This window comes from Rattus norvegicus, chromosome 7 (assembly GCF_036323735.1).
Source record: "Rattus norvegicus strain BN/NHsdMcwi chromosome 7, GRCr8, whole genome shotgun sequence".
Lineage (NCBI taxonomy): Eukaryota > Metazoa > Chordata > Mammalia > Rodentia > Muridae > Rattus > Rattus norvegicus.
Window position 1 is genome coordinate 51,948,527 of NC_086025.1, and position 27,161 is coordinate 51,975,687.

At 36.8% G+C, this 27,161-nt stretch overlaps 1 protein-coding gene across 3 annotated transcripts in view; it reads right to left on the minus strand.

Moving 5' to 3' along the window:
• The window catches only part of Trhde (thyrotropin-releasing hormone degrading enzyme), a 407,371-nt gene that overhangs the window by 119,054 nt on the left and 261,156 nt on the right, over positions 1–27,161 (minus strand). For 2 of the 3 annotated variants that reach the window (XM_039079684.2, NM_001108991.2), the window contains one exon: positions 4,913–4,978. In XM_039079684.2, the coding sequence (XP_038935612.1) occupies positions 4,913–4,978 (66 nt within the window). Of the gene's footprint in view, positions 1–4,912; positions 4,979–22,328 lie in introns of those variants that run through there. The other variant, XM_039079685.2, reaches the window with a different exon arrangement.

Genomic DNA, 27,161 nt, shown 5'->3' on the forward strand with positions numbered 1-27,161 from the left:
GCAACAAAAAGAGGTCAAAGGGATACAAATTGGAAAGGGAAAAAGTCAAAATGTCACTATTTGCAGATGATAAGATTGTATATTTAAGTGACCTCAAAAATTCCACCAGAAAACTCCTAAACACGATAAACAACTTCAGCAAAGTGCCTAGATTTAAAATTAACAAATCCTTCCCCTACTCAAAGGATAAACAGGCTGAGAAAGAAATGCATGAAATGACACCCTTCGCAATAGTCCCAAATAATATAAAATACATTATTTGTGACTCTAACCAAGCAAATGAAAGATCTCTATGACCAGAAATTCAAGTCTCTGAAGAAAGAAATTGAAGATCTCACAAGATGGAAAGTTCTCCATGCTCATGAATTGGCAGTATTAATATAGGAAAAAATGGCCATGTTGCAGAACACAATCTATAGATTAAATGCAATTCGCATCAAAATTCCAACTCAATTCTTCATAGAGTTAGAAAGAGCAATTTGCAAATTCATTTGGAATAACAAAAAGCCAAGGATACCAAAAACTATTCTCAACAATAAAAGAACTTTTGGGGGAATCCCTAACCTTAAGCTTTTGAGCAATGATGATCAAAACTGCATGGTGTTGATAGAGACAGTCATGTAGATCAATGGAATACATTTGGAGACCCAGAAATGTACCCACACACCTATGGTCACTTGATCTTTGACAAAGGAGCTAAAACCATCCAGTGGAAAAATGGCAGCATTTTCAACAAATGGTTCTGGTTCAACTGGCAGTCAGCATGTAGAAGAATGCAAATCTACCCATTCTTATCTCCTTGTACAATGTTCAACTCCAAGTGGATCAAACACCTCCATATAAAACCAGATACACTGAAACTAATAAAAGAGGAAGTGGGGCTGGCTCTGGATGACCTCAGGGGGATAACATTTGAAATGCAAGTAAATATTCAATTACAATAAAAATTCTTTAAAAAGTCTAAATTCTGCTGTCAAAACAGCTTCCCTTGTTAAGGAGTAAATCCCTCCCTTGAGTGAATCCCTTTAAACACTCAAGGAAGGGATGGTTAAGTCTCCACCCAGTCAATCTCCAGGATACCTTCCTGTCATCACAACTTTAAACAGAGTCCTTCCACACTTAAGGATTACCATTAGAGACTCTGACTTTAAAGAGTGTAACACATGCTATGAAAAGCATCAACATTTTTTTTTCAAAAAGTTCTTAACAAATACCGTGGAAGACAGCCACGCATTAATCAGAAAAGTATTAAATATCTAGATCCCTGCAGTAAAATAGATATGTAGCTTCATCCCCAACACAACACAACTTGGTTTTCATACCAGAAAACTAAGGCGCATCATTACAAGAGCTGCAGTAGTCCCTCATCTGGTTCGATGAAACTGCATCGTCACGCGCATTAGCTGGTACCCAGTCTAATAGTCAGAAGGCTACCCGGAAGTTCAAGAACAGAATTCAAGTCCTCACTTTTGTGCAAACAGTTTAAACTTTGTTGCTGTCAAAGTAAAACAGCCGTGCCCAATTAAAAATATCAAATACCAGTTGCCTAAGTAATCAACTGCCCCTAAATAAGTCCTATTTTTAGAAACTCTGAAAGATGGAAAGTTTAGTTTTGCATTTTATGGGTATAGGTTACAGGCCGAGAGTGAATGCGTGGCTTGTAGGAGGCTCAGCGTTAATTAGAAAGAGAAATGAGAATTATTTCCCCCTACTTAAACTATTGCCTCAAGCTTCCTACAAAATTTGCCTGCTATCATTTTGTGTAATGGATTATATATAACGGCAGATATGTAGAGCTTGCAAAAATATAGTCACTGCTGTGCCTCGAAATATATTATTTATGAATGGTATGTATAATCAACAACAGAGAGGTTTAAACTCGGTTCATTGTGCAAGTTCAACTTTCAATTTACACATAAAATATAAAACTGACATATTAGCAAAATCTTGAACTAATTTTAATTTGTGAATATAATTTATTTATGAGAGGTCTAAGGCAATTTTCTTTAAAGAACATGAAAATGGGAAGCAATTAAACATGACGCTGTGCTCAGAAATAATAAGATATAGAAAAATCAAGAATTACCTTGAAATTAGATGTTATTACCCAATCGTGAATTTCCCCCTTGGTTTCTTATAACTTATCTCTGGGTTATATAACAAATAGGAACAATAGAAGTTTCTCGAGTCCCTGACTTATGAAAGATATATAAATCCCGGTGTGATATATAAAATATTGTTGAATCACTAGTCAAATATTTTCTAAAAAATGAATGTATAAATGGACCTCGAACCCTACAAGATAAATTAATCCACAGTGCATTGGAAAATAACGTTTGCCTGGTTTCTAAGCAGAGCTTAGGATAGACCATCCAGGTCCAAAAGGTATCAGCTGAACGCACATTTTGTTAGCCATAAATAAAGAAGCAGCTGCCTTAACACTGTTTTAAGTACAAGAGGAGAGTGTCATTCAAGCATGCAAGGTGGGGGGAGGATAAAGTAAGGAGAGTGAAGGAGGAATTTGGGAAAGAAGGAAGACTAATATATGAAAGCACACCTCATTTGCAGTTTGGTTTTTCTGGAGTCAGCAAATATAGCCCTAGTATGTTTGCAAAAAAAAAAAAAAAAAAAAAAAGTAACAACTTTCCTACTTTCATTTGACAACACAGAAATGCTCATGGTTAATGTAAAAACAATTAATAGATTAATAGATTTTCCTCAGAGGTAAATGCTGACATCCCAAAGTAGCCCTTTCAACAACATTATAAAGTAAGGCTCCCCAGAGCCTTGTGAATGGCAGCCTTATTAATATGAACTCTCCAGCCACTCGGCACCATGACATGAAGTGTCTGTTCAGGAGGTCATTTCCAAAATGTACTCCATACATCCTCATGTACGAGCGACGATAATTTATCACCCAGACAGAAGGATCTCCTGTAAACTAATCCAAACTGCTGATGATACACTAAATCAGTCTGAGTGATAACTAGAAGGGAAGCAGCCAGCCAAGTACTGAAGGAGACAGATCCACATGATCAATGAGACGTCACGAGGCAGACGAAATGCAGTGTTGACAAACACGGTCCGTCGGCCGAGAATTAACCAAATCCAGTATTGGAACATAAAATTCCACATTAACATCGGGTGAAAGTTTACTTTAATGGATTTTTTTAAAAAGCAATTTTAGATAAAACTAAGGAGTCTGAGTCAGTGGGACAGGATATGAAATAGATTCAAAATAGTATATTTTACATTCCATAGAAAATACGACAGGACGAGGAAAAATTCTGCTAGAATATTGTGTCGAAATAACTTAAGTATAGTCACTCAATCTGACGAGCAAATGTATGCAAGAGACAAACACTAAAAAAATTTACAGGGAAAATGATTTCATATCAGCTTGCCACCAGGAAATCAAATTTAATTTATGTTGCCCTTATGAAGACTTAAATATTTTCTGAAACTGTCATGTTATAATTATGGTATGGGAAAACAAAGCAGTAGGGATAGGAAAGGGCATTCCTCCAGATAGTTGATATTCATGGAGGCTACTTCTTGAAGAGAAGCCAAAAAAAAAAAAAAAAATCTCAGCTATGTGCTCAGAATGGAGCCTTCATGCCCTCAGCAAATACGTTGAATGGACTCAGATATTCTAAGGGCATCTACAACGAAAAGTCTTGATTAAAGTAAAATTCCGATGCCTAATAAAACTAATCTGCAAAAGTAGTTTATAGGGAAAAGTTATTCTTCAACAAATTGGGGTGCTCTTTTTAACTTTTTAGCATTCAATATGTAGTTTGTCATATCAAATTTAATTCTTGTCTTTGTATTTTATCTTTCAGCTTATATTGCATAAAGATGAATGCATACTACAAAAATATGACCTGATCCCAGTTGTAGTTTATTTAAATTTCAAAATGAAAAGCTTACTAAGAACAGATAAGATTGATTGCTCTCTCTGCCTTAGCATAATTGTATTTCAGGTGAACATCAATTTACTTTAAAGGACACTTCTAAGTAGCAGAATGCATCATAAATAATTCATCAATCACACTGACTGGGAGTGTGATTTACTCCAGCAGATTCAACAGATGCAAAGTTCCAGTTTTCTATAAATACATATGTCCTTAATTTTTAATAATTTGGTTTTCGACAAATTCATTCTTAAGTTTCTTACTTGATAGCCTAAATGAATTAAATATAACTGTCTGTTTTGGATTTTTCCCATTTTATTAAAGATAGATCATTTTCTCATACAATATACCCTGATTTCAGTTTTCCCTCAAAACTCCTCCAGTCTCTTCCCCACCTTCCCTCCTGCCTAGGTCAAGAATCCACTCTTTGTCTATCATTAGGAAAGAACAGGTTTCTAAGAAATAACAACAACAACAAAAAAAAAAAAAAAAAACCACACAGCATTGTCTCCTTTCTCTTGAAATGATTCACTTACTTTCAAATAAATGTATTTCCTTCTCATTGGGAAAAATAGCAACTGTGCAGGAAATCAACAACATAAATAGTACAAAACTGAAAAGCAGGCCCCAAATATTCTCATTTATATAATTTTAGTAAAACAAACAATTTATTTTTATATTAATTAAACATGTCAATAACAGTAAATAATAGTAAGTTTTCTGAAGCTCTTATGTAAAATTTTCAGGGTCTGACATGTGTAAAAATCAGTTCAGTTTGTAATTACCAATTAAACAATTCTAAATTATATACTGGTTTGAGTTTCAGATAGTACACTGAATATTCCATGACATCTTCTTTTATCATACTGAAGGACAGAACCTGCCTTACACATCTCAAATTTCTCCATCAGAGCAGCAATTTCCCAAAGAGTGACATATCCTTAACATAAATGTAATAGCAAGGAAAAGGTAGAGGACATAGAAAACATGTTACTTACTTGCAATCCCCTCTGAAAAACTGAATGGCCCATAAAATTAGCCAGCATTCTTATTAAAGCAGCACCCTGTGGGGAAAGTTTTGAAAAGAATGTCAACAAGTGTGATTCTAACAGGGCCACTTGTCAATCAAGAAGAGCTCACTTCATGCACACTATTCTATTTTGAAAATATTCAAGGAGAAAACCATGAAAAGTTATCTCACTTAGGGGATGAAAATTTCACGCTTTGGGCATGTAACTATTTTGTAACTCCAAGATGAAAATACCTGGAACAGATTATCACAGGGAGCAGTTTGTAATCATAAGTAACTGTTACTTCCATGAACATTGTACATGACAAAGTTAATTAAGCATAGCCCAATTACTCAGAAGCCCCTGACCTGGTGACTAAGCACACCTGGGTTAAGAAACATTTGTATCAAACCAAAATTTGAGGGTAGGACAGTTGCTTACTGAACTCCTAACTCAGGTGGGAATACTTTATGGCAGAACTGAGGAAGGGAGTGTGAAGGAGTCAGGTTTTCTGTGTTCAAACTGTGTCTCTCTCACATTTTTAACATTTTTACTTGGAAAAATGATTAGCACTGCCTCCTCTTATTTTCTTCTCCTGCAACATAAAGTTACTAACAGTCATTTGGGTGAGAATTTTTAAGCTTAAATAATTTGTGTGTGTGAATGTGTTGTGTGTGTGTGTGCGTGAATATTTATGTGAAAATATACTCTATATATGTTATATTATAGAATATATATTATGTTCAGAATATATAGTATATATAAACATATATTCTCATACATAGACATATATACACACTTGAACACATTCATTTATATACCTGCATATTTAAGTATGCATATATGTATAAAGGCTATATGTTAAAACTAATATATATATACATATATATACACATATATGTATGTTAAAAATAATATATATACACATATATGTGTGTATATACAGATGTGTGTGCATAAAGCAGGTACAAAATGTTCTGTAAGATAGTATGAGCCATCAATGTTATTTCATGTTGTCTCATTTTTATGTCATATCTATTTATTTTTGAAACTGAATGTACTTAGATGCACTGATATGTAAGCAAGCATATGTGGTTTAATAGATGTTGTGATAAATGGAGTAATATACTAACTTGGAGTTGAGAGTTATCATTAGAAGAGAATATAGCATATTATCAGTACAAAATGTACAGAAGTGATCAATTCGAAGCAATTAAAGCAATGAGCAAGTCAGGATGATCACAAATCTGTAAGCAAACTACAAATTAGTCTTGTAGGAGTCACAAGTTCATACTGAGTTGCTCAAGGATTAGCAGGCAGTTAATGTTTAAATATAAATGACAGTCCAGTTTTAGTGGACATTCCTTTGCAGCTGGGTATCGCCCTCCATCACCCTTACGAAAGCACATGCAGCCATAAATCCTTTCTCCAAAGTGTGTCTTTTAATTTCTATGATTTCACAGTAACTGCATATGCTGATAAGATTCAGTATGATCCCAGAACACATATACCCAGGGTATCCTTTTCCTAAAAAGATCCCTGCAACACTCATCCAACCTGTGCCTAGTGAGTCCGGTGACACAAATGTTATCTTCCACTGTTTGACAATAAAACTGTTCACTGTGATTTTGAAACTTTGATGCAATACAATATTCTCACTCCATTAGTCAATCACCCTTAAAGCACTGTCTTTAAAAGAAATCTCTATCCCCCCCCAAAAAACTTCTTCCTCAAATGAGAATATTATTGTCATCTCAACAAATAATGAGCTGAAAAACTACAAAATTTTATGGCCCTCCAGATATTTTCCCTTTCACATCTTCTAATCAAATATATAATTTTTATTTCTTGCTCTTTGTCTCCTGCACACTTGTATAAGTCCATAAAACATAAGCATTTATGATTCAATCGAGGGAGCTGGTAAGAATTCCCTTTAGAATGCACGAGCTCTGCTCCCTGAATTTCTTTGACAAGCTCTACTTCTATGTATTTTCCAATCTAGTCTACCAACCCTGAGGGTAAAATCTGTCAGTTCTTCAACCACACTAACCCTTGCCACCTGGGGAGTGAGAGACTCTCAGGCAGTCAGATCCAACTTCCCTTCAGAGCAGAAAAGCCATCTTCAGATGATTTAACTGATTCCCTCCAGGTAATGATGACTCGGTCCCCTGTCAGACTATAAAAACTATCGGTTCAGCATGAACTAATGACAAAAGAGTACTTCGTAATCATAAAGAATAGACCTGTTTTTCCTGTCTGGGTTAGAGCAGGGTGCTTGGAAATAAAACATAGAAATATAGTCAATATTCAGAAGTCAATAGCACTGAACTCTTCATTAGTGTTATATTCTAAAACTCAATTACATTTCAGAAAATATGTGGCTTGAATATTTTGATGTTGCTTGGAGCAATCTACACTCTTCAATACTTAACTGACCTTGTTGGATGCTAATTTTAATACTTATGTTATAGAAGTCTGTAAGCAGGTTACATGGTAGGCTGACCAACTGATGTTTAGTCAGTGGGTTTCATACCTACTATGCACAGCAAAAACAAAGGCCACACCTTACAGCACAGCTAAATCACAAAACATATTTTTTTGTTTTAAAGAAAGTACTGAGAAACATTTCTCTGAATCTTCAAAATATTTACCCATCATGCCACCCTCAATTATAAAGTGGAAAATTATATTCATTCACTCACGATTGAAATTTTCAGCCTCAAGAAAACAAATTGGACATGTAAGCAACTTGAGAAGCTTTATGGAAAGGAAAAGTCATCATGAGTATATAAAACAGGTGCCAGGAGAAATACTGTGGTAACTGACAGAATTGTTTAGAATATGATAAACAATGTTACGAAAGGGAGCTTGGAAACTCTATCATTTAGTAGTTTTTCTTGTTTTATCTCCTATTTATTTGGTGGTTTATTTTGTAATAATCTGACTACCTAATAATTTCAAAGACCATAAATGTGACCAGAGAAAAGACTTCCTCTCTTCGGATTTGGCACAACCCCCTGCTGTTGGCTAAGATAGGCTACCTTAATTCAATAATGGTTGACAAAGACAGAAACCATCTGCACACATAGCAGTTTGTGTTCTTACATACTAGCTATTTGACAAGGATATAGACTTCATTCTTTCACTGGTATGTTTTCACAACACATAATCACTTTGTAAGAAAAGTTAAGCTGCCAAACTCAATTATTTCCTTAGCAGATGTTTAGTAAGTCGGTAGTATGTTCTATTGGATAGAATCCCACAGAATACGAATGTGGATTAGTATATCTCATGCCTGGAGGGGTGAAAGTCTAAAGAATGACATTTGTGTTCTACCTGGAAAGGTGCACATACCCATAACCTGGATGGTATGAGCATAGTCAGACAGATGAGGGCTGAGAAGCCAGGAGAAGGGAAGATCATACAGAACAGAAGTCATGCAGCCCCTATTTGGGGGATTGTGTGGAAAGTAATTTTGAAGCAGGGTTTAGAGCTTGGAGTTGCAGAGCTCAAGTCTTTGGAAGGTGGGGGTTGAGGTGTGTTAGCCCAGGGAGGGCAAGATAACCTGAAACAAACGAGAGGAAGGAGTAGCGAGAAGATAGTTTAACAAAAGTGATGAGGTGAGTTTGGAATTTAGTCTAAGAAGGCGACAACATGCATAAGTATACACGTTAGAAAAATGTAGTTAAACTAGCAAAACTGCTTGGAAAATGTGAAGTTTTAAAGAAATAGGTCACACACCGGAAGACAAAGGAGTAAGTGTAACAAAGATGTGGTTACTAGAGAGGCTGTGGCTGAAATAACTAAGAACGCTGGAGAAATGTGGTTCTGTCTCGGTGAGAGCAGCAGAAAACAGAAAATGTAATCTCTAGGGCTTTCTAAAATGTGTATGATCTTCTCTGCAGTGCTCAGTAGAAGCACTCAAGAAGTATGTAAGGTAAAGTCAAATTAAGAGCATAGGGCAGTGCCTGTGCAGGTCAAAGAGCTGGGGTAGCCTGGGTATTTACAGAGTCATAGACGACATGGTTGACACTTGTGCTCCCAAGTTCCTTCAAGAAAAGCCATATCTAACAAAGGGATGTAGTCAGCTGTAATGAAGAAAGAACTATGTAAATAGCCTCTCTCTCTCTCTCTCTCTCTCTCTCTCTCTCTCTCTCTCTCGGGAGAATATGTTCTATGTTTTTCCAAGAATGAATGATTCAGTAGCCATACTAACCGAAGACATGTGGATCAAGGGACAAGCATTAGAACAAACTGACAGGAAAAAAAGAAGAGGAAAATCTGTTAGTTTGAGAAAGATGTGCATAACTCTTCTAAGGCAAAACTGAACAGGATCAAAAGGGAGGAAGAGGTCACTAAAACATTTTAGAAGCAGAAGCATGGATGGAGATGGACTGAAGGAAACAGACTGTGTCTCACCAAAGTACACTCACCACCAAAACACTTGGAACACAAGTGGTTCTCAGATAAGCAAAGGTCTGACTGCCTTCAACAACGCAAAGGCAGTCTTTAGATTATGTGATCCTGAGAGTACAACTACATTCAAAACAACTGCAGTGAGTAGGAAGGGGTAAAACACGTGGACCTGTAGGAAAGTCCTGTATTAGTAGAAATCACTTAAAATTTATGATACACTAAAGAACTATGGAGCAATATGGGAGCATTATACCAAAGAAGATATCATTATTTTGTCTCATCAAAAGTTTGAGGCTTAAAAGGTTGAATAACTTGCTGAAATTGATCTAAAATGAGTAAAAGAGCCATGATTAGAGCCCCACTTGGAGCGAACTCCAAATTATTTAACTGATACAGGTTACTGTCTTATGATTCGCAATCAAGGTAGAACCTAGACACTTTAAAAAATTATTGTACAAAATAAGAACCTGGAAGGAAAAAAACAGTGTTAGAATTGTTCACTTGAGAATCAGTACCGTTTGTTACAGCAGAAGATGCAGGGAAAATAACACAATAAAACTTGAAATGGCTTTCCAATATTCTCAGGCTGGAAATGGAGTGTAACAGGAGAGGACATGGAAGAAGGGGGCATTTATGAATGGAGACACACCAAACTTCCTTGGCACATGCTCAGTAAAGGCCACAAAGGTCGAAACTGTATGAAAACACACTGCTCAGATGACCTGAGGTTTCTGTATTCTCCATGAAAGCCACAGTCCTCAGCTTACTCCAAATCAATGATGGGGTAATACTGTAACCACAGTATTACCTATGTAGCCTATTCTGGTGAGGTAAGGAGTTCCTCTACTGGGAATCTAGTTGAGAACACCTCTGGCCAGGGTGATATTTCCTATAACAGGCTACAAACTTGAGTTCTCCCATCCCGGGGCTTCTCCTAACACCCTCTCCTTGATTGAGTTGTTCCCTGAAACGTGTCTGTCAAATTCCTCAAAGTCTCTTGACTAGTAATCTTTTAGGTACCATGGTTATCTATCCTTTAGAAGATTAGAATTAACTCAGGAGGGCAGTTTGCAGTATGGAGATCCGCACAAGTATGATCTACTCTTGATAAGTCACAGACAGTGGCTAGTATTCAGTCTGCTTTAGTAACAGTGTATAAAGAAAGCTGAAAGTTTCTTTTCAAGCCTTCTACAAGTCTCTGGCTAGCAACCCTTCTAAGTTGCATGCATATGCTTTATGGTTCATTCCACTGTAAGACAAAAGGGGGTGAGCAATCTCACATCTCTCACTGTGCAGATGGGAGAGCTGCGGCGAAGGGACTAGATCGTTTGTTCAATATGTGTGTACACGATCGTTACTGGAACTTGTCTTTGGACTAGCTTCTATCCATGCAATTGAATTTAACTCTAGTTCTTTCAAAAGCAAAGAAAACCTATGCCGTGAGAATCCCCGTCGTAGTCCATGATGTTGAAAGGGTTACTATAGTGATTTCAAAATCAAGGTTAAAATGGAACATTCTGAAAAAAATGCCTCAACAACATTCTGACATAATTTGTTAATAAATAATATCTTAGGTCTGGAGGAAAAGAATACCCCATGGCTTTTATAAAAACATGTGTTTCCTTTTAAAGATAATATGATCCATTTTAACATGGGGGAAATGGCATGGGGAAAGAAAATGCCTAATCTTAAATATCCCTGACTTACAAACTGATCAAACTCCCCACCATGTCCCCCTCCTTGCTCTCTTTCAAGTTCATGGCCCCTTTGATCCATTAATTTTGTTATATACATATGGTTGTGTATATATCAACACACAAATACAAGCTGCTCAGTCTGTAAATGTCACACACACACACACACACACACACACACACACACACACACACACACACACATTGTTTTCAGGGCTAATAATTTGGTATAGGATAACCTAGGTGTGAATCCCCTAGAGAAAACTACTTCTCCTGCTCTTGGCATTCTTGGTTGCCTGTAATTATATTATCATCTTAAAAAATTAATTAAAAAAAGAGAACAAGAGTAGACAGAGGATGGAATAAAATTAATTCTAATCATGAGAGCAAAATTAATGCCCAATTGCTCTATCACCCACGCTTAGAACCTCGGAGTCCTTATTGATTTATTACTTCCTGAGGCCAAGCCTTTACATCTATTCAGCTGAATTATTTCATGGCCCCTTAATGACAGCCCCAGATGCATTCTCACCATCACAAATCCATCCTGTGGGCCACATCAGACTAATTTTAATAATTACTTCAGAAGCCTAATGTCTGCTAAGTGCTCTAGTTCTGCTGTCAACTCAAGCTTGTTAGATGATTTAAATATCTACTATTAGGCTTAAGAGATAGTTGTAATGATGTCGACAACTGGATTATTTCAAATGAGAATGAGAAGAAAGTCTACCTGCATTTTTGCAAACTCATTAAAACCACTCATAAAATAGTTGGAATGGTGTTTGTCATATAACAAGCATCCAAAGCAGTTATACTGAATTGTGATTACATAACTTTTCTGGATTACAAGATCATTATTTCTGACCACCAGTCCTAGGCTCATAATCAAGGCTATAATAATGATATTTAATATTTCTTATCTCCCCATAGACCAAGCAGTTAGCTTCCAATCTACTTAAATTCATTTTCTCAAGTAACCTTGTAGTATAAGCTCGCATCTTTTCATACTTACTCTATGAAGAAAGAGTACCTGTACATTATTTTTAAATTTTAATTTTTATTCTAATTGTGGGTGGGGTTGAGCCACAGTGTGCATGTGAAGATCACAATACTATTTTGTAGTTGATTCTATCCATCCACTTCAACATGGGATCCAGGGATCGAACACAACACGATGTGTTTCACAGGCAAATGCTTTGGCCTAGTCACCCATCTCACAGGTTCTTGGCTCCTAGACACTTTTAAAAACGCACGAAAATTAATATTATGATAAGAATATTTTTACCACTGTGCTAATTCTTAATTTTTCTCTTTTCTAAAGTCATACCTCTCATATGAGATAAAGTTTCTGTCGTTATTTTATACACAAAAAACTATATATAGCTCCTATCATTCCTATATACTAAGTGAAGTTCTACAATTTAGTTAAGATATAACTTCTCCATTACCGATGGAATAAAATCCTAACTAGAAGAGGTACCAACTCTTTGTCAATTTCAACTCTGCAATCAGATTATGACAATGCAGTCAATACACTCACACAGTCTTCCACACCATGAAAGGCACCACATATTCTTCACTAGATGCACAAAACTTGGCAATATTCAAGCAAAGCTAGTCAAGCAGGACAATGAAGTCACAAAGAGCCCTATACCCAAAGTAAAGACCACAAGTACAGACACAGAAAAATAAGGGACTTTTGAAGGGCATGATGGCACACACCTTAAATCTTAGCACTTAAGCAGCAGAAGAAAGCAGATTTCTGAGTTCAAGGCTAGTCTGATCTACGTAGTAAGTTGTTCCAAGGCAAACCAGGAGAACGAACACACACACACACACACACACACACACACACACACACACACACAGAGAGAGAGAGAGAGAGAGAGAGAGGAGACAGAGAGAAAGAGAGAAAGAGACAGAAGGGAGGAAGGGAGAGAGAAAAACAAGAAGAAGAGGAAGAAGAGGAGGAGGAAGGAGGAGAAGGAAGAGGAGGAGGAGGAGGAAGAGGAGGAGGAGGAAGAAGAAGAAGAAGAAGAAGAAGAAGAAGAAGAAGAAGAAGAAGAAGAAGAAGAAGAAGAAGAAGAAGAAGAAACTTTCAAGAACACAAACCATAGCACTTATGTATTATAAGTCACCTCAAGAGTACAGAATAACATTTTTTTGGCAGAGGAAAATGGATATAGAGGGATAAAAGGAAGAGCAAATGTTAACAAAATGGGACTCAAGGAAAAGGTTGTAAGATCAAAATGGAAGACAGAATACATAAAAGAACAATAAGAAAGTAAAGTTCTATACTTAAATAATGACAAAAGTCAAAAATCAGAAAAAAAAGTCACACAAATGGGTGATATGAGTAGGGAAAAGTGGGGATCTAATGAAGAAAACATTAAAAAATTGAAGTTGATATGACATCTATAATTTTATACTACATATGAAAACTCTGATAAAAATAATTTGTTATACATTTTAATATTTAAAAAGTGATCAAGAGGTAAAAAAGTTACAAGAGGTTTAAAAAAATCATAAATTCTAAATCACACATTCCAAAACAAGTTTTGCATGCAAGCAAACGTTTAAGTGAATTTTCTAACACATTACTTTGTTCTAGAAGAAGTACAACAAATTGTCTATAAAAGGACTGAAAACTTCCTAAATTTAGATGATGCTGAGAAACTCTTATGTGAATCTATGAAAATAAATGCAAATATATGTGTGTATTTGGGTAGAAAGTTTCTAGAAATTCCACTTTTATAATATGCATACAAATATATACATGACATATGTTATATAATATATTACTATAAATATAATTTAATCCGTATATTATAATTTGTTATATATAGAAATCTGGAAATACAAAGAGGGAGAGTTTACAACACATACTGTCAATTCATTACATTAATGTTTTGCACAAGATAAATAATTTAACCTTTGATGTCTAGGAAAGACATTTTATAAGATTATTCAAATATTTCAAAAATTAGTGCATACCTTAATCAACTAGGAAATAAGACATCACTAATACAGTTTAGAACATTCTCCAAAATTATATTCAGTGGTGGAACATTACACCAATTCTCTGTGAATATGGACATAAGGTACGGATGCATCCTATTGGTACTCCTATTTAAAAGTACAGTGAAAGGATAGAACTAACAAAAGAAATGGAAATAAGAAACAAAGCAACAAGTTAACATTATTCAGAGATGCTGTGAAAGTTCTTGTAGAAACTCAAAACAACCCATAATTAATCTTTAACATTTATACAATAATGCAGCAACACTGCCCGACACAAGATGAATCAATAGAAATCTAAAGTGCTCATGTATTACTGAAAGCAGGCCAAAGGGATTAACTCATGCAACCCTGTTCTCGAACAAATAAGACAAAAGTAAAACCAATAAGGAGAATTTTAAAGACTTTCAGCACTCACAGGGAAAATGGTGTAACTTCACCAAACACCCACAGCGCTAAGGATGAAAAGCTGCATTTATCTTAGGGATGGAGTCATTGCAAACATAAAATATTTTAAAATCGTACTTTCTTCAAAATATTTTTGAGCTATTTTCTTTATTTGAAAATTTACAATGATAAACTAACAGAGTTTAAAACAGAGAGATATGACTAACCTTCCCCTCAGGTAAATACCTCTGAATTTGTAGCGTTTATGGCCCAGTGAGCAGTGTTGGAACAGAGTAAACATATAGACAAGGAAATCGGGATAAAGACCAAGAAGGGACCTGATAATGATGTCACCAGCAGCTAAATGGTGATATGTATTATTAAAGAACCAGTGGAAAAGCAGTAGTGAATTCCATACAAAATATTGCAAGGATTGATTATCCAATCAAAACTTAAATTGCATTTTATATCATAGAAGAAAGAAACAGTAACAAGTATACAAATTAATTGATCATTAAAAACGTCAAAATAAAGAGTAGAAAAGTTTAAAAGTATTAGGAGAAGATGTAAGGGAATAGCTTTATAATTTGCTCATAACAAATGACATTAAGGATAAAGTCTAAAAGGAAAATGGAAAGATCAATGCTAAATTTAGAAATCTGTGTGATAAAAGACACAGATTATTTATCAGTCTTACTAACAACTAACAACTAGTTTTAAAAATACAAAAAGGAAAAATCCTTTAGTGATTATAGAGGATAAGCAAATTGATTAAAAATACAAAAAATTACTGGGATATTGGAAACATATAAACTGGAAACTCAAGAAATACTGAACACATCCAGAGAATCTGATGAATAAGGAAATATAAATTAAAACAGTAAAATAATGTCATACGTCATAAACCAGAGAAGCAGCTGGAGTAGAGAAGATACTCAACATCAGTGGCAACTTAGAATATGTTTCTGTACATGTTCATAAGGCATCATGTATATAAGTACCAGTGCCTGACAGGAAGGGCCACGCCATGTTAAACTTACAGATGACGTTTTTGGTTTGGAACACGGCTAATTATCATATGCCCTCAGCACCTGCAATTAATGCAGAGTGCAATCCACATGCTATATCAAACAGCAGTCAATAAACAACTTCATAGCGTGATGCAGACAGCCAGTAATTGATGTAAAGACTAAGAGAGCGAGGTCGGGTGACAGACTACTGGCAGTATGAACTCCAGGTTATATGCAGCCAGGAACCAATGGAGAAGACATTAGCCGAAATACCCAACACAGGGGAAACAGAACCTGTAGAGATCACAGCCGCCGATTGAGGGATGGGGCCACCCACCATCTACAAAATTTTAACCCAGAATTGTTCCTGTCTAAAGAAAATACAGGGAATAAGAATGGGGCAGAGACTGAAGAAAGGGCCATCCAGAGACTGCCCCACCTAGGGATCCGTTCCATATGCAGCCACCAAACCCAGACAATATTACTGATGCCAAGAAGTTTTTGCTGTCAGACGCCTGGTATGGATGTCCCCTGAGAGGCTCTGCCAGAGCCTAACCAATGCAGATTTGGATGCTCACGGCCAACCATCCTATTTAATATGGGGACCACACGGGAAGAGTTAGGGGAACAACTGAAAGAGCTGAAGGGGATAGCAACCCTACAGGAAGAACAAGATCAACTAACTGGACGCCCCCACCCCAGAGCTCTCAGGGACTAAATGACCAACCAAAGATTATACATGGCTTCAGCCTCAGATATAGCAGAGGATTTCCTTGTCTGCCATTAATAGGAGGGAAGGCCCTTGGTCCTGTGGAGGTTCAATATAGCAGCATACTGGGATGCTAGGGTACTTGGGTAGGGGGAGCACTCTCATAGAGGCAGGGGGAATGGGGTAGGGGGCTTGCAGAGAGAAAACCAGAAAGGGGGAACATTTAAAATGTAAACAAATAAAATAACCAATTTAAAAATGAGGGGACAAAAAGATAATTGGGAAAGAACACAGTGGTATTTTCAGCATAGTTCTCCAACAAAGAAGAGTTCTAACTACAAAATGGTGAGATTTGAAATGTAGAATTCAGAAGGAAATTTGGAGTGAGATAGACCAGACCACCATGTGGAGTGAATGCAGACTGAGAAGGCAAACAAAACCTGAAAAAATAAAAAAAGCCCTGTGTTTCTCAACAACGGAAAGTTATAAAAAGCAGTCTAATTCGTAATAAGAAAAACAATGGAGAAATGGACAGTGAGTAACAATTCAAAATAGTGTTTGTGGGGAGAATATTCATTGCTATAAAATATACTTCACACGATGAGTCAACTGGGATGAAGAGATAAATAATAGTTTTCAGTGTGGAATTGATTTTTGACTTAGAAGAAACTTGTTCAGTGGGTAACAATAAACACTCACAGTGACCTTAAAGGAAAGGGGACTGTGGAATAATTATGTTCTTTTCCTGAAAAGAGCACAAGACTGGGTAAATGCAAGTCAGGGAACTTTCTTAGTGTGATGAAAATATTGTAATATTTTACATGGACCGAAGTGATCGAGTAGAGAAGGGAAAACGGATGAGTCATAACAGAGGCAATATTACCCAAGAAGACAGCAGGAAGAGGTTCAGGGTTGAGCAGAGAGATGCTCCTATCATAGCAAAAGACACTCATCCACTTCAGCGAAGAGCCAGGGAAGTGGAATCTGTAGAAATGAAATGACAGGCTAGGTGCTTGGGAGGAGGGAAGACACTAACTCCTTTATTGCTTATATTACCCCATAAAAGAAAGAAGCAGTGTTGTCATATATGTGAAAATAAAAAGTAATAAAGGAATGTAGACACTGAGTAAAGAAAACTGTAGGCATCCACTGTTCATCACCCTGAAAATTTAACTTGGGAAATGTTTGCGCTGCACCTTTCACACCAGGAACTCCTGACCAGGCCTCATAAACACAAGGCTGTGATGAGAAATGTGTCATTTGTAACAGCGCTTTTAGTTTCTGGAAGACAAAAGTATGGACGTAAATCTGGGAACATGAAGACACATTTACAAATGTCCCTTTACTCCTGCTTTACGGCAGGTGTGAATATGAAGGTGTGGATGAAATGAAATCACTCTAATTTCTGTGACTCTCACAAATAACCAAGGGCATCAACTTGTGGAGGAAAGGTGTTATAAAGACTCTAACCCATGAGCGGTAGTTAGCGTGACTGTGGGCTGATTCTGAGACCACACCTAATGCAAGGAGCTCGGGGCAGTGCAAAATCTCTTGCCTTGTGGCTGAGAAACAATAGAGATAGATGGAAGGAGGTTCATCTCTACTATTCTGAGGTAGGCGAGACTTGCTGGGAAGTTGTTACTCTTACCATCAGGTCCTACTACCCTCCATATGAACCCTGTGACCTAACCCTTGATTTATGGGCCTTGAAGATCATTCTAATCTAAAGCATTTGAGCTATTATCTCTAGGAACTGGGGTGTGGGTTAGGAAAGGGACGATGAGGACTTTCAACTGAATTGTTTTAGTTGTTTTGTACAACCTTTGTAACTGTTAATTAATCACGAATAACAAATTAGTATGTTTTATTTATTGTTTGTTTTTCAAGGAATGAATATCTGACTTAACTTCTATGTGTCTGAAATTTGTCTTCAGATTTTGTTACTTTAAAATGACAAATATGGGTTGGGGATTTAGTTCAGTGGTAGAGCACTTGCCTAGGAAGCGCAAGGCCCTGGGTTCGGTCCCCAGATCCAAAAAAAAGAACCAAAAAAAAAAGACAAATATATATATTTGGGGGAAATTGTCAACCTATATACCTTACACTCTCATTATTAATTCTCCTTGTTATACAAATGTCCTATCCCTCTTAACCTCTGTGATTTATCCTTAGTGGTTTCAAGCAATATTTTTGTTCTGCAGTTTGCTTCTTATTTAAAAGTAATTTATCCATAAAGAAAAATGTTAAATAGAATTAGCCTCAGATGTAGTCTAAGCCCTCCCACAATTATGATTATATGATTAATAATCTCCTTTAAAAATCGACTTAATACCCTCATCAGAGAAGCTTATTCTTGTAGTATATGTCAATTGATACAAAGATCTACAAATGATCAATTATGAGAGACTAATTTTCAGAAATCTCAGTCCAAGTTGTGGTATTCAAACTATACACCTCTCCTCAAGGTTGAAGGATCTATGTATAAGAGTAAGTGAAAGGATTAAAGGAGCGAGAGGACATGAATGAGTTCAAGGAAACAGTATTCCTCATACACATAGGGTAGATTCATACATGATTCACAGTGTCTGTGGCTGCATGTACATGATTTGCACACTCAGGCAATCATGAGGAAAGCATACAGCAGGAAAGGCTGATGTGTACTTGCATCCTTAGCTAAGTAGCTTTAGCAGGTGTTTGCTGCTGGGATAGAGAAAGTCAATCAATGCGGTGATGCCTGGTAATAATCCCACTCCAGGGGAAGGATCAACACTCAGGAGTAACTGGCTATCACAAAATTGACTGGACAAGTGGAGAAGAGGAAGATACAAAATCAGGTGGGTAGGAAGGTAGGGGAGAGGTGGGAGAAGAGGGATGAGCATGATCAAAACATACAGTATAAAATTCTCAAATAATCAATAAAAACACCACAAAAATCTGCCTAGTAGCTCATATGACATAGTTGATACCAAAATATAAAGGTATTAGCAACTTTTACAGAAGAGTGATAAAATACTTATTTTCATTTTTCTAAGTCCAGAAATGCCACAAACCAGCATTGAATAGACAAAGGGGATTCAATTTTGTTTTCAGAAGTACAGGCAACACGTTTTGCTTTAAAAAATAAAAATGAAATTGTTTTGAATCATAACTTCATTGTTTCAATACACCAGACTGAGGAAAATCTTCAATGTCAGTATCATTTGTGCTTTTGTATTCCAGTCAACAAATACTACCCTCATTTATTGTGAAATAATTGTTCCTTGTTATGGGTAAACTATCATAGCTGGAAATTTATATAAATTTTAAAGAATTAAGAAAAATACAGAAAGAATTACCATTCATGAACTTAACATGTATCGGGTTAAACTTGCTATGAAAACAACATTTTTTCTTTTATTGGATTTTTTTTATTTACATCTCAAATGGTATTCCCTTTCCTGGTTTGCCACCCATAAGCCTCCTATCCCATCCCCCTCCCCTTCTTCTATAAGGGTGTTCCCCTTCCCATCCACCCCCTCTTTCCACCCTCTGACATTCCTCTACACTGGGGGGTCCAGCCTTGACAGGACCAAGGGCTTCTCCTCCCATTGAGCCCAACCAGGCCATCCTCTGCTACATTTGCAGCTGAGGCCATGGGTCTGTTCATGCGTACTCTTTGGGTAGTGGTTTAATTCCTGGACCTCTGGTTGATTGATATTGTTGTTCTTATGGGGTTGCAAACCCCTTCAGCTCCTTCAATCCTTTCTCTAACTCCTCCATTGGGGATTCTGTTCTCAGTTCAATGGTTGGCTTTGAGCATCTGCTTCTGTATTTGTCATGCTCTGCCAATGCCTCTCACTATGCTAATGACATATGCTCACAAATGTCACAAATTAAACACTTAATATAATCATTACAACTGAGTTTTAGATGCATTCAAATATGAAATACTACCCTAGTTTTTGGCTATTATGCAATAAGGCATGGTTCTCTTTAATAGAATTGGATTTGGCTGAACAATAAACATAAGAACTAATTATGCAAAGAACATATATAACATATTAAACAAATATGCTAATAGAAGGGGTTACAATTAGATAGTTATTTGAAAGTTAGAGTATAGAACTAACTTGGAATAACCTTTTCATTAAAGAGTGTATTTTGTAAATTACCCAAATATTAATTTCTGCCTCTAGTAGTCATATGTCAAATAGGCAAATATTTGAAAGCTACTCACAAACAACTTTATAAAAATGTTTCATTGCCTAGTAAACAAAAGTTTCATTTATACGTTTTAAGTATTATGATATGTAACTGGACATAAAAATATAAATATGTATGAATATTATGTTAAAGTCTAGAGCATACCAGTCACTTTATCATATTATACATTATTGTTAATAATAATTAACATTATCAATCATTTTATTGGATGATGATGATGTTTGATGATGCTATAATTTCAAGTTGTTTGCTCTGATGTTGTTCTGAATTTTTTCTAATTTAATTTCTTTAAAATAATGCATAGTGTCCCAGGTCCTGAAGGTTCAGGAACAAGTAGATCCAACCACTGTACCTTTGATGGGATTGATCTTTAAAATAAATCACTGTTCTTCAAGTACATTTGCTAAAACTTCTCTTTCCTAGCAACTCATACAATGAGCGATTGCTAATTTTTACTACTTATTGGTAGAAAATGTAGAATATTACCTTATGTTTCCAGGCTCCTTTTTGTTGATTAATAAGCCTAGAATTTATGTCATGTTGTTGGGACAACAATTATGTTTAAAGGGTCTGTTGGAGATAGGTAATAATTGAAATTACTCTTTTAGAAATGAAATTGCAAAGTCATCCCTCAAAAACTATAAAAATCAGCTCTCCTCATCTTCCATCAAATTTTCTTTGACTATGGGAGTACTATGTCAAAGTGTCTGTTCTCTGCCACAGTTCACCTCCAACTCCATGTTGAGTGACATTACACTTGGCAGTGTTCTAGCTTGAGAACACAGTGAACAAAGTGCTTGGGGCATCTGAGTTCCTGATGCCTGTCGTTTTGTTATTTTTATTTAAATATCAAAGAGGCTTTCACAGCAGAGGAAGAAAGATCCTAAGTAAGGGATGATAGAGCACAGGTAATGTAAAGGGGTAAAGGAAATGTGGGAGATTTAAATGCAGTGGAGGGTGGGGGAGCAGGACAAAAGATAAAATGGAAAGAAGAATAATAACACGAAAGACAATTTTTAAAGCCATATGAAAATTTACTATTTTACTATCTTCTTCTACCAGTGCTTAAAAGGAATTACTCTATGTGGGAAATACTGATCTTTCCAGAGGCTATAGGTGACAAATAAAGTACACTGTGGTTACAGTACATGCATAAATCAAGCCAGTCCTTACTTAGAGAGTTTCCTACATGCTACCCAGCCTTCATACTACTAAAAGGTGCTGTGTAGGCTGCTGACCAAGTAAAGTCACCAACATTCTTTTATGTCTGTAGAGCCTGCAAACTACAATAACTGCCTCAGAGTGGGCCCAGGGGTGCATTACTAGCAAACGTGTTATGGAAGTAAACAGTTTCTTTATGACGGGATTTGAACCCTGCACCTCAGAAGAAAACTCATACCTGGTACTGTAACTCCGACTAAGAACTGGCTAGGGATCTAGGCCCCAAGGTGAACTACTATTATTATTCTGATAAATGAACATATTATCAGACTGACCAGTAAATGCATATCTTGATCCCAATACACTGGTGTAGTTTTCAATATTCATTAGAGAAGTGCCTGTGTATGGTGGCCATCAGTCAACACAAAAACTTACAACTAGTCAAGGAGGACCAAGGTAAAACATTGTTGTGGATATAACAAGACCAGTATACTTAAGAACTCAGGGGTCGCCATGTCTACCTCAGGAGCTACTGACACCTAATAGCTACTAGGAGAAAAAGTATCAATTTCCTTTAGGGATGAAATCTTTGATAAGCCGACCATTATCTCATGTACATATGCACCAGTATTAATTGGACTCACTCACTAGGTTATCTAAAAGAGGATATAAAAAATGGGAGGGTGGATCTAAAAGTCATTAAGGGAAAGAATAGCGTGTGACTATTATATAAACACATTGTATACATATATGAACCTGTCAAAGAACTAATAAAATTATGTTAAAGAAATAATAGTACACATGTCTAAAGACCAAAAGTATTTTATTCCTAGAGTAAATAGAAATTATAGATTTCTGAGACTTCATTTTTATTGTTGCAAAACATGCATGTGACTTCATTTTTCCAAATAACATTAAGAGGAAGCATTAGAGTATACTGTATTCATATGCTTTATGGACACAGCCATGGCTTATTGATCTAATTAAGAACCTCCAGGATAAAATATGGCTCAGTATAGGTTTTGGCTTTGATGCATAAATGCATATTGTTTAGCGAATTTAAAACAGGGCACCATGAAAAACATGAAGGAAATTCAAGTCAAGAAGACTTGAGAGTTGGAGGTCAGAGCTCTAGAATCAGGGGTATATGTTCCACATGAATGAGATTTACTAGACAGAAGCATAAATAACCCTGTCCTTCATATAGGCTCAAGATTATCATTTGTGTTTTTTTCTATAAAAACGGAGATGTGCAAGATACTTATTCATTCAGAGAAAATATTGCTGAACTCCCCCCACAGTGAAGCTTTATCTAGCTGCTACTCTGAGCCTCTCATATGTTCTGAGATCACTGACAAGGACAAAATTGTAGTATATTTTTTCATTAAGCATCCATATGAGGAATTCTTCAAGGATGGGCTCACACAGGAGGCTGATGAGATTACTTATACAGAAGGACCATCACTGAGTTCAAGAACAATATTGAACAGAGGCATGCTTCTGAACAGCACTATACTATAAAACTGAATTTACCATCCTACTCAGTCCATAATAAATAAAGCATGTATTACAAGAGAACGCCAGCAAACTAGTGTTTCAACCATTGCAGTTAATCCAGACAGGATATAAAGCCACTGAGTTCTGCGATTCATGTTACCAGTTATATACACATGTAAAGGGGCAAGGCAGAAATATGACTCCTTCAGGGCAAGGACATGAACACTGAATGACATTTTTGAATCTTCGTTGTTGGATTTAACACATGATATAGGTGGTCTTCTGAAAGATATCTTACTGTACTAACATTTGCAAGATAAGAGAAATAAAGGCTTGAGTAAAGTTTCCTCAATCTTCCCCTCTGCTACTCTGCCCTGAGGCCAAGGTAACAAAAGGAATGAAATACTCAGATTGAAGTTTCATCAAAACCACCTTTACCTGTTTTCAAGAAAGTAAATTATCCCCTTCATGTATTTCATTGATAAATGGATTATCTCTTCTTTTGCTTTTTCTCCAGAAAGAGACAAGTCATAAGTTCAGTTCGGAGGTTTCTGTGCTGCAGAGGGCAAAGGCGAGTGGGGTAGATAAGATCTAGAAGTCAGTCAGTGAGGAAAAGCCCAAGGCCACCTCTATTTGTAAAACAGAAGGATAGCTTTTGCTGCCAGCTACTGGGTTTTGTTTTCAGTGTGGCAAAGCACAGATGTATCTTGTCCCTAGAGACATTCAAAACTCAAAAACATATCATCAGGAGAACAAAAGCAGCCAGCCATTTATCATGAAGTAAATGCCCCTGTCAGTAGTTGCTCAGGAACAGAAAGAAAGAATAAGCCTGAATTTTTATTTTAAGGTAATCTTATTGTAATGAATTCAGCAGAGGTATATGAGAAACTCCTTGTTTAACCTTTGCATTTAAAGGTTACTGACACCAAACTATGCCAATGAAATCTGAGGCGTCAGGTTTAGAGTTAAAGAAAATAACATGTAGAGATCATTCTAGTTTAACTCCGCACATTCCAAGCACTAGGGAGGTTGAGGTAGAAGAATTACCTTGGCTGCAACTTTGAGGCTCTGTCTCAAAAAACCAAGCACACATCATATAAACGGCATCCACAAATCAGTTGGAGAAGAACAGCTCTATAAAACAAACTTCCCCACGTTCATAAAAATATGCTGTGGTCTTTCCCCTGTGAGACCTACAAGGAATTATTAACGCTCTCCTAGCAAACATCTACATCACAGTCCATCTATCAATGCTCTAAACCTTGGTTCTTGCATATTCCTATCTTTCTTCAATCTGCCAATGTAACATACATCGTTTTTAGTTACTGCTAAAAGCCAAAACAAAACACAAAAAACAAAAAAAAACCCTTTCATTTTAAAACAATTAAAAGCTAATAATAGCTTATAATGCAATACAAACAAAGGAGAGAGCAAGTGGGCCACTCTTTGCTCTCATTTTTTACAGAAAGGAAATAAACAAGTATTCTACGCCAATCATATCAAATTTCCCATCCTGGCCACATCATGGCTCAACCTGAAGAGGGATCACTGAAACATTGTACAACTGAGTTGGGGGGAAAAAATCACTGGATCATGTTGCTGGGGCTGAAGGGGCTTGCAACCCCATATGAACAACAATACCAACTAACCAGAGCTCCCAGGGACTAAGCCACTACCCAAAGAGTAGACATGAACAGACCCATGGATCCAGCTGCATATGTAGCAGAGGATGGCCTTGTTGGGCACCAATGGGAGGAGAAGCCAAGGCTGGAGCCCCAGGTGTAGGGGAATGTCAGGGCAGGGAGGGAGGAAGGGGGGGTGGTTTTGGAGGGGGAGACTCTTATAGAAGAAGGGAAGGGGGATGGGATAGGGGACTTATGGCCGGGAAACCAGGAAAGGGAATCACATTTTAAATGTAAATAAAAAATATCCAATAATTTTTAAAAAGGGGGAGGGGAAGAGCATGTTTTCTGAAGCAAGGGTGGAAAGCAGAGATACTCAATTCAAAGTAAGGACAAATAGAATTGGAACGGCATTGCTGTAAAAGGAGAGATGGATGGTTAAGGCCACCAGAATGTGAGCTGTGTGACAATAGCTCTCTGGGATGTGGAGGGACTGATCTGCACCAGGCTTTCATCAGATACAAGGGTGTTCTTTGAATGCGCCAAAGTTCCCTATCAATATTATCTAAGTAATAACTAGATGCCAAGGAAGGGACCAGATGTGCAGGTCAGCTTGAAGAGAGCAGCTCAGGACAAGCAGGAGAGCCTTAATCATGATTCTCAGCAGGAAAGTTGTAGCTTTGTACTAAGAATTCTGTTTAAAACTAATACATATATATGCATAACAATTAAGAGAGAAACCATGAATTTTAAAGAGAGAACCAAGTGGTATGTGGAGGGATTTGGAGAGATGAAAGGAAGGGGAGACATTCTGTAATAATATTTCAATCTTTAAGAAAAAGACTATTTATGAAAATTGTCCAACACACTTGCAATGTTTTACATTTTTTAGAAAAAAAATTATTAAAAATGTTTAAACATCCGAGAAATTTGGGGAAGGAGGGAAGCTGGAATATGTGATGCATGCAGTTAATCCAAGCACCTTGAGAGGGAAAGGTAGTTGGGTCATTGTGAGTTCAGGGTGAGCCTAATCTACATAGAAAGACCCTGTCCTTAAAAATGCAAATATTTGATACAGTATGACTACTTAACTGTAAGGAACTGTACTCGCTAGTTTTGTGTGTCAAGTTGACACAACCTGGAGTAATCACAGAAAAAGGAGTGGAAATGCCTCCATGAGACCCAGCTGTAAGGCATTTTCTCAATGAGTGATCAAGGAGGGAGGACCCAGCCCACTGTGGGTGGAGCCATCCCTGGGCTGGTACTCTTGGGTTCTATAAGAGAGCAGGCTGATGACTCAGTAGGCAAAGGCTCTTGCTTCTAAGTCTAATACTGGATTCCATCCCAGAATTCATACAATAGAAGGAGAAAAACAACTGAAAGTTGTCCTCTAACCTCCGCATGTGTGCACATGAGCGTGCATGTGTGTGCGCACACACATACACACAGACACACACAAATACACACACACACACACACACACACACACGTGCAGGTCTTAAACTGATAAGGCAAGAGTTTGTTAACACATAAGATTCTTTGCTCTATAAATGTCTTAGGGTTCAAACTCAAAGTTCAGTTTCTAATGATGCAACTGTTTTGTGTAGAAACTCATTATTCTCTGGAGCTCAGAAAATATATACTTCATGTCTGGAAATTATCTTTTGAATCTGTGACACACCCACTTATTGCATATACACCTTACAGTGTGCACTGCATTCCGTTTCTGGGAATCCTGGCCAGCTTTTTAAATCTTCTCACACATTTCTCATTTTCTCAGCTTATTAATGAACTATCACCACTTTCCACATAGCCTATGCATCGCCTTTCTACTGTCAGTCATTTCTGGAGCATGTTTAGGGAATGTGCTCTTTATATGATAGGTGATATGTTTTCTATGGTAAACTGTTGTTTTCCATTAAGATTCATTTTTGGAAATCTGAGATGTCATAAGAAGGTGGATTTTTCTAGAAAATTATATTAGATCTGGATGGTATATGAGATTGGGATAGCTTGGAGGAAGACAAGCATCTTAAATTAAATCTTGGCCTGGGGTTTGCAATGCAGGAAGGCAGACTTCATTTGAGCTCCGGCACCAGTTGAAGCTTGTATAGTGTTAAAAATTTCCCGAAGTTTTTTTTTCTTCCCTTCCTTACCAGCTACCAGAGTTCACAACAGAATTTCTTTGTGGTCTCTTAAGGATGAAAGTTTATTTCTAGGTCATGATGTGCTAAGGTTCAGGCCTTTAAGGCACTGACTTTGCAGGAGACCTCCCGTTAAACTTCTTACCTTCGGCCTCTTCTCCGTTTTCTACCTGCGTGAAAACAATGAAAACTATTCTCAAATTCTCCTGCTTGGGAAAAATGACCTTAAGACAAAAGCTAGATTCAGTAATTAGAAGGGGAAGGAAAGTCTGTCTTCTTAAAATTTAAGAATAGGATGAATCAAATCACAGTCAAGCCTTCTAGGAGTTGTGTGGGACAAAAAAGAGATGGAAAGAAAGAAAGAAAGAAAGAAAGA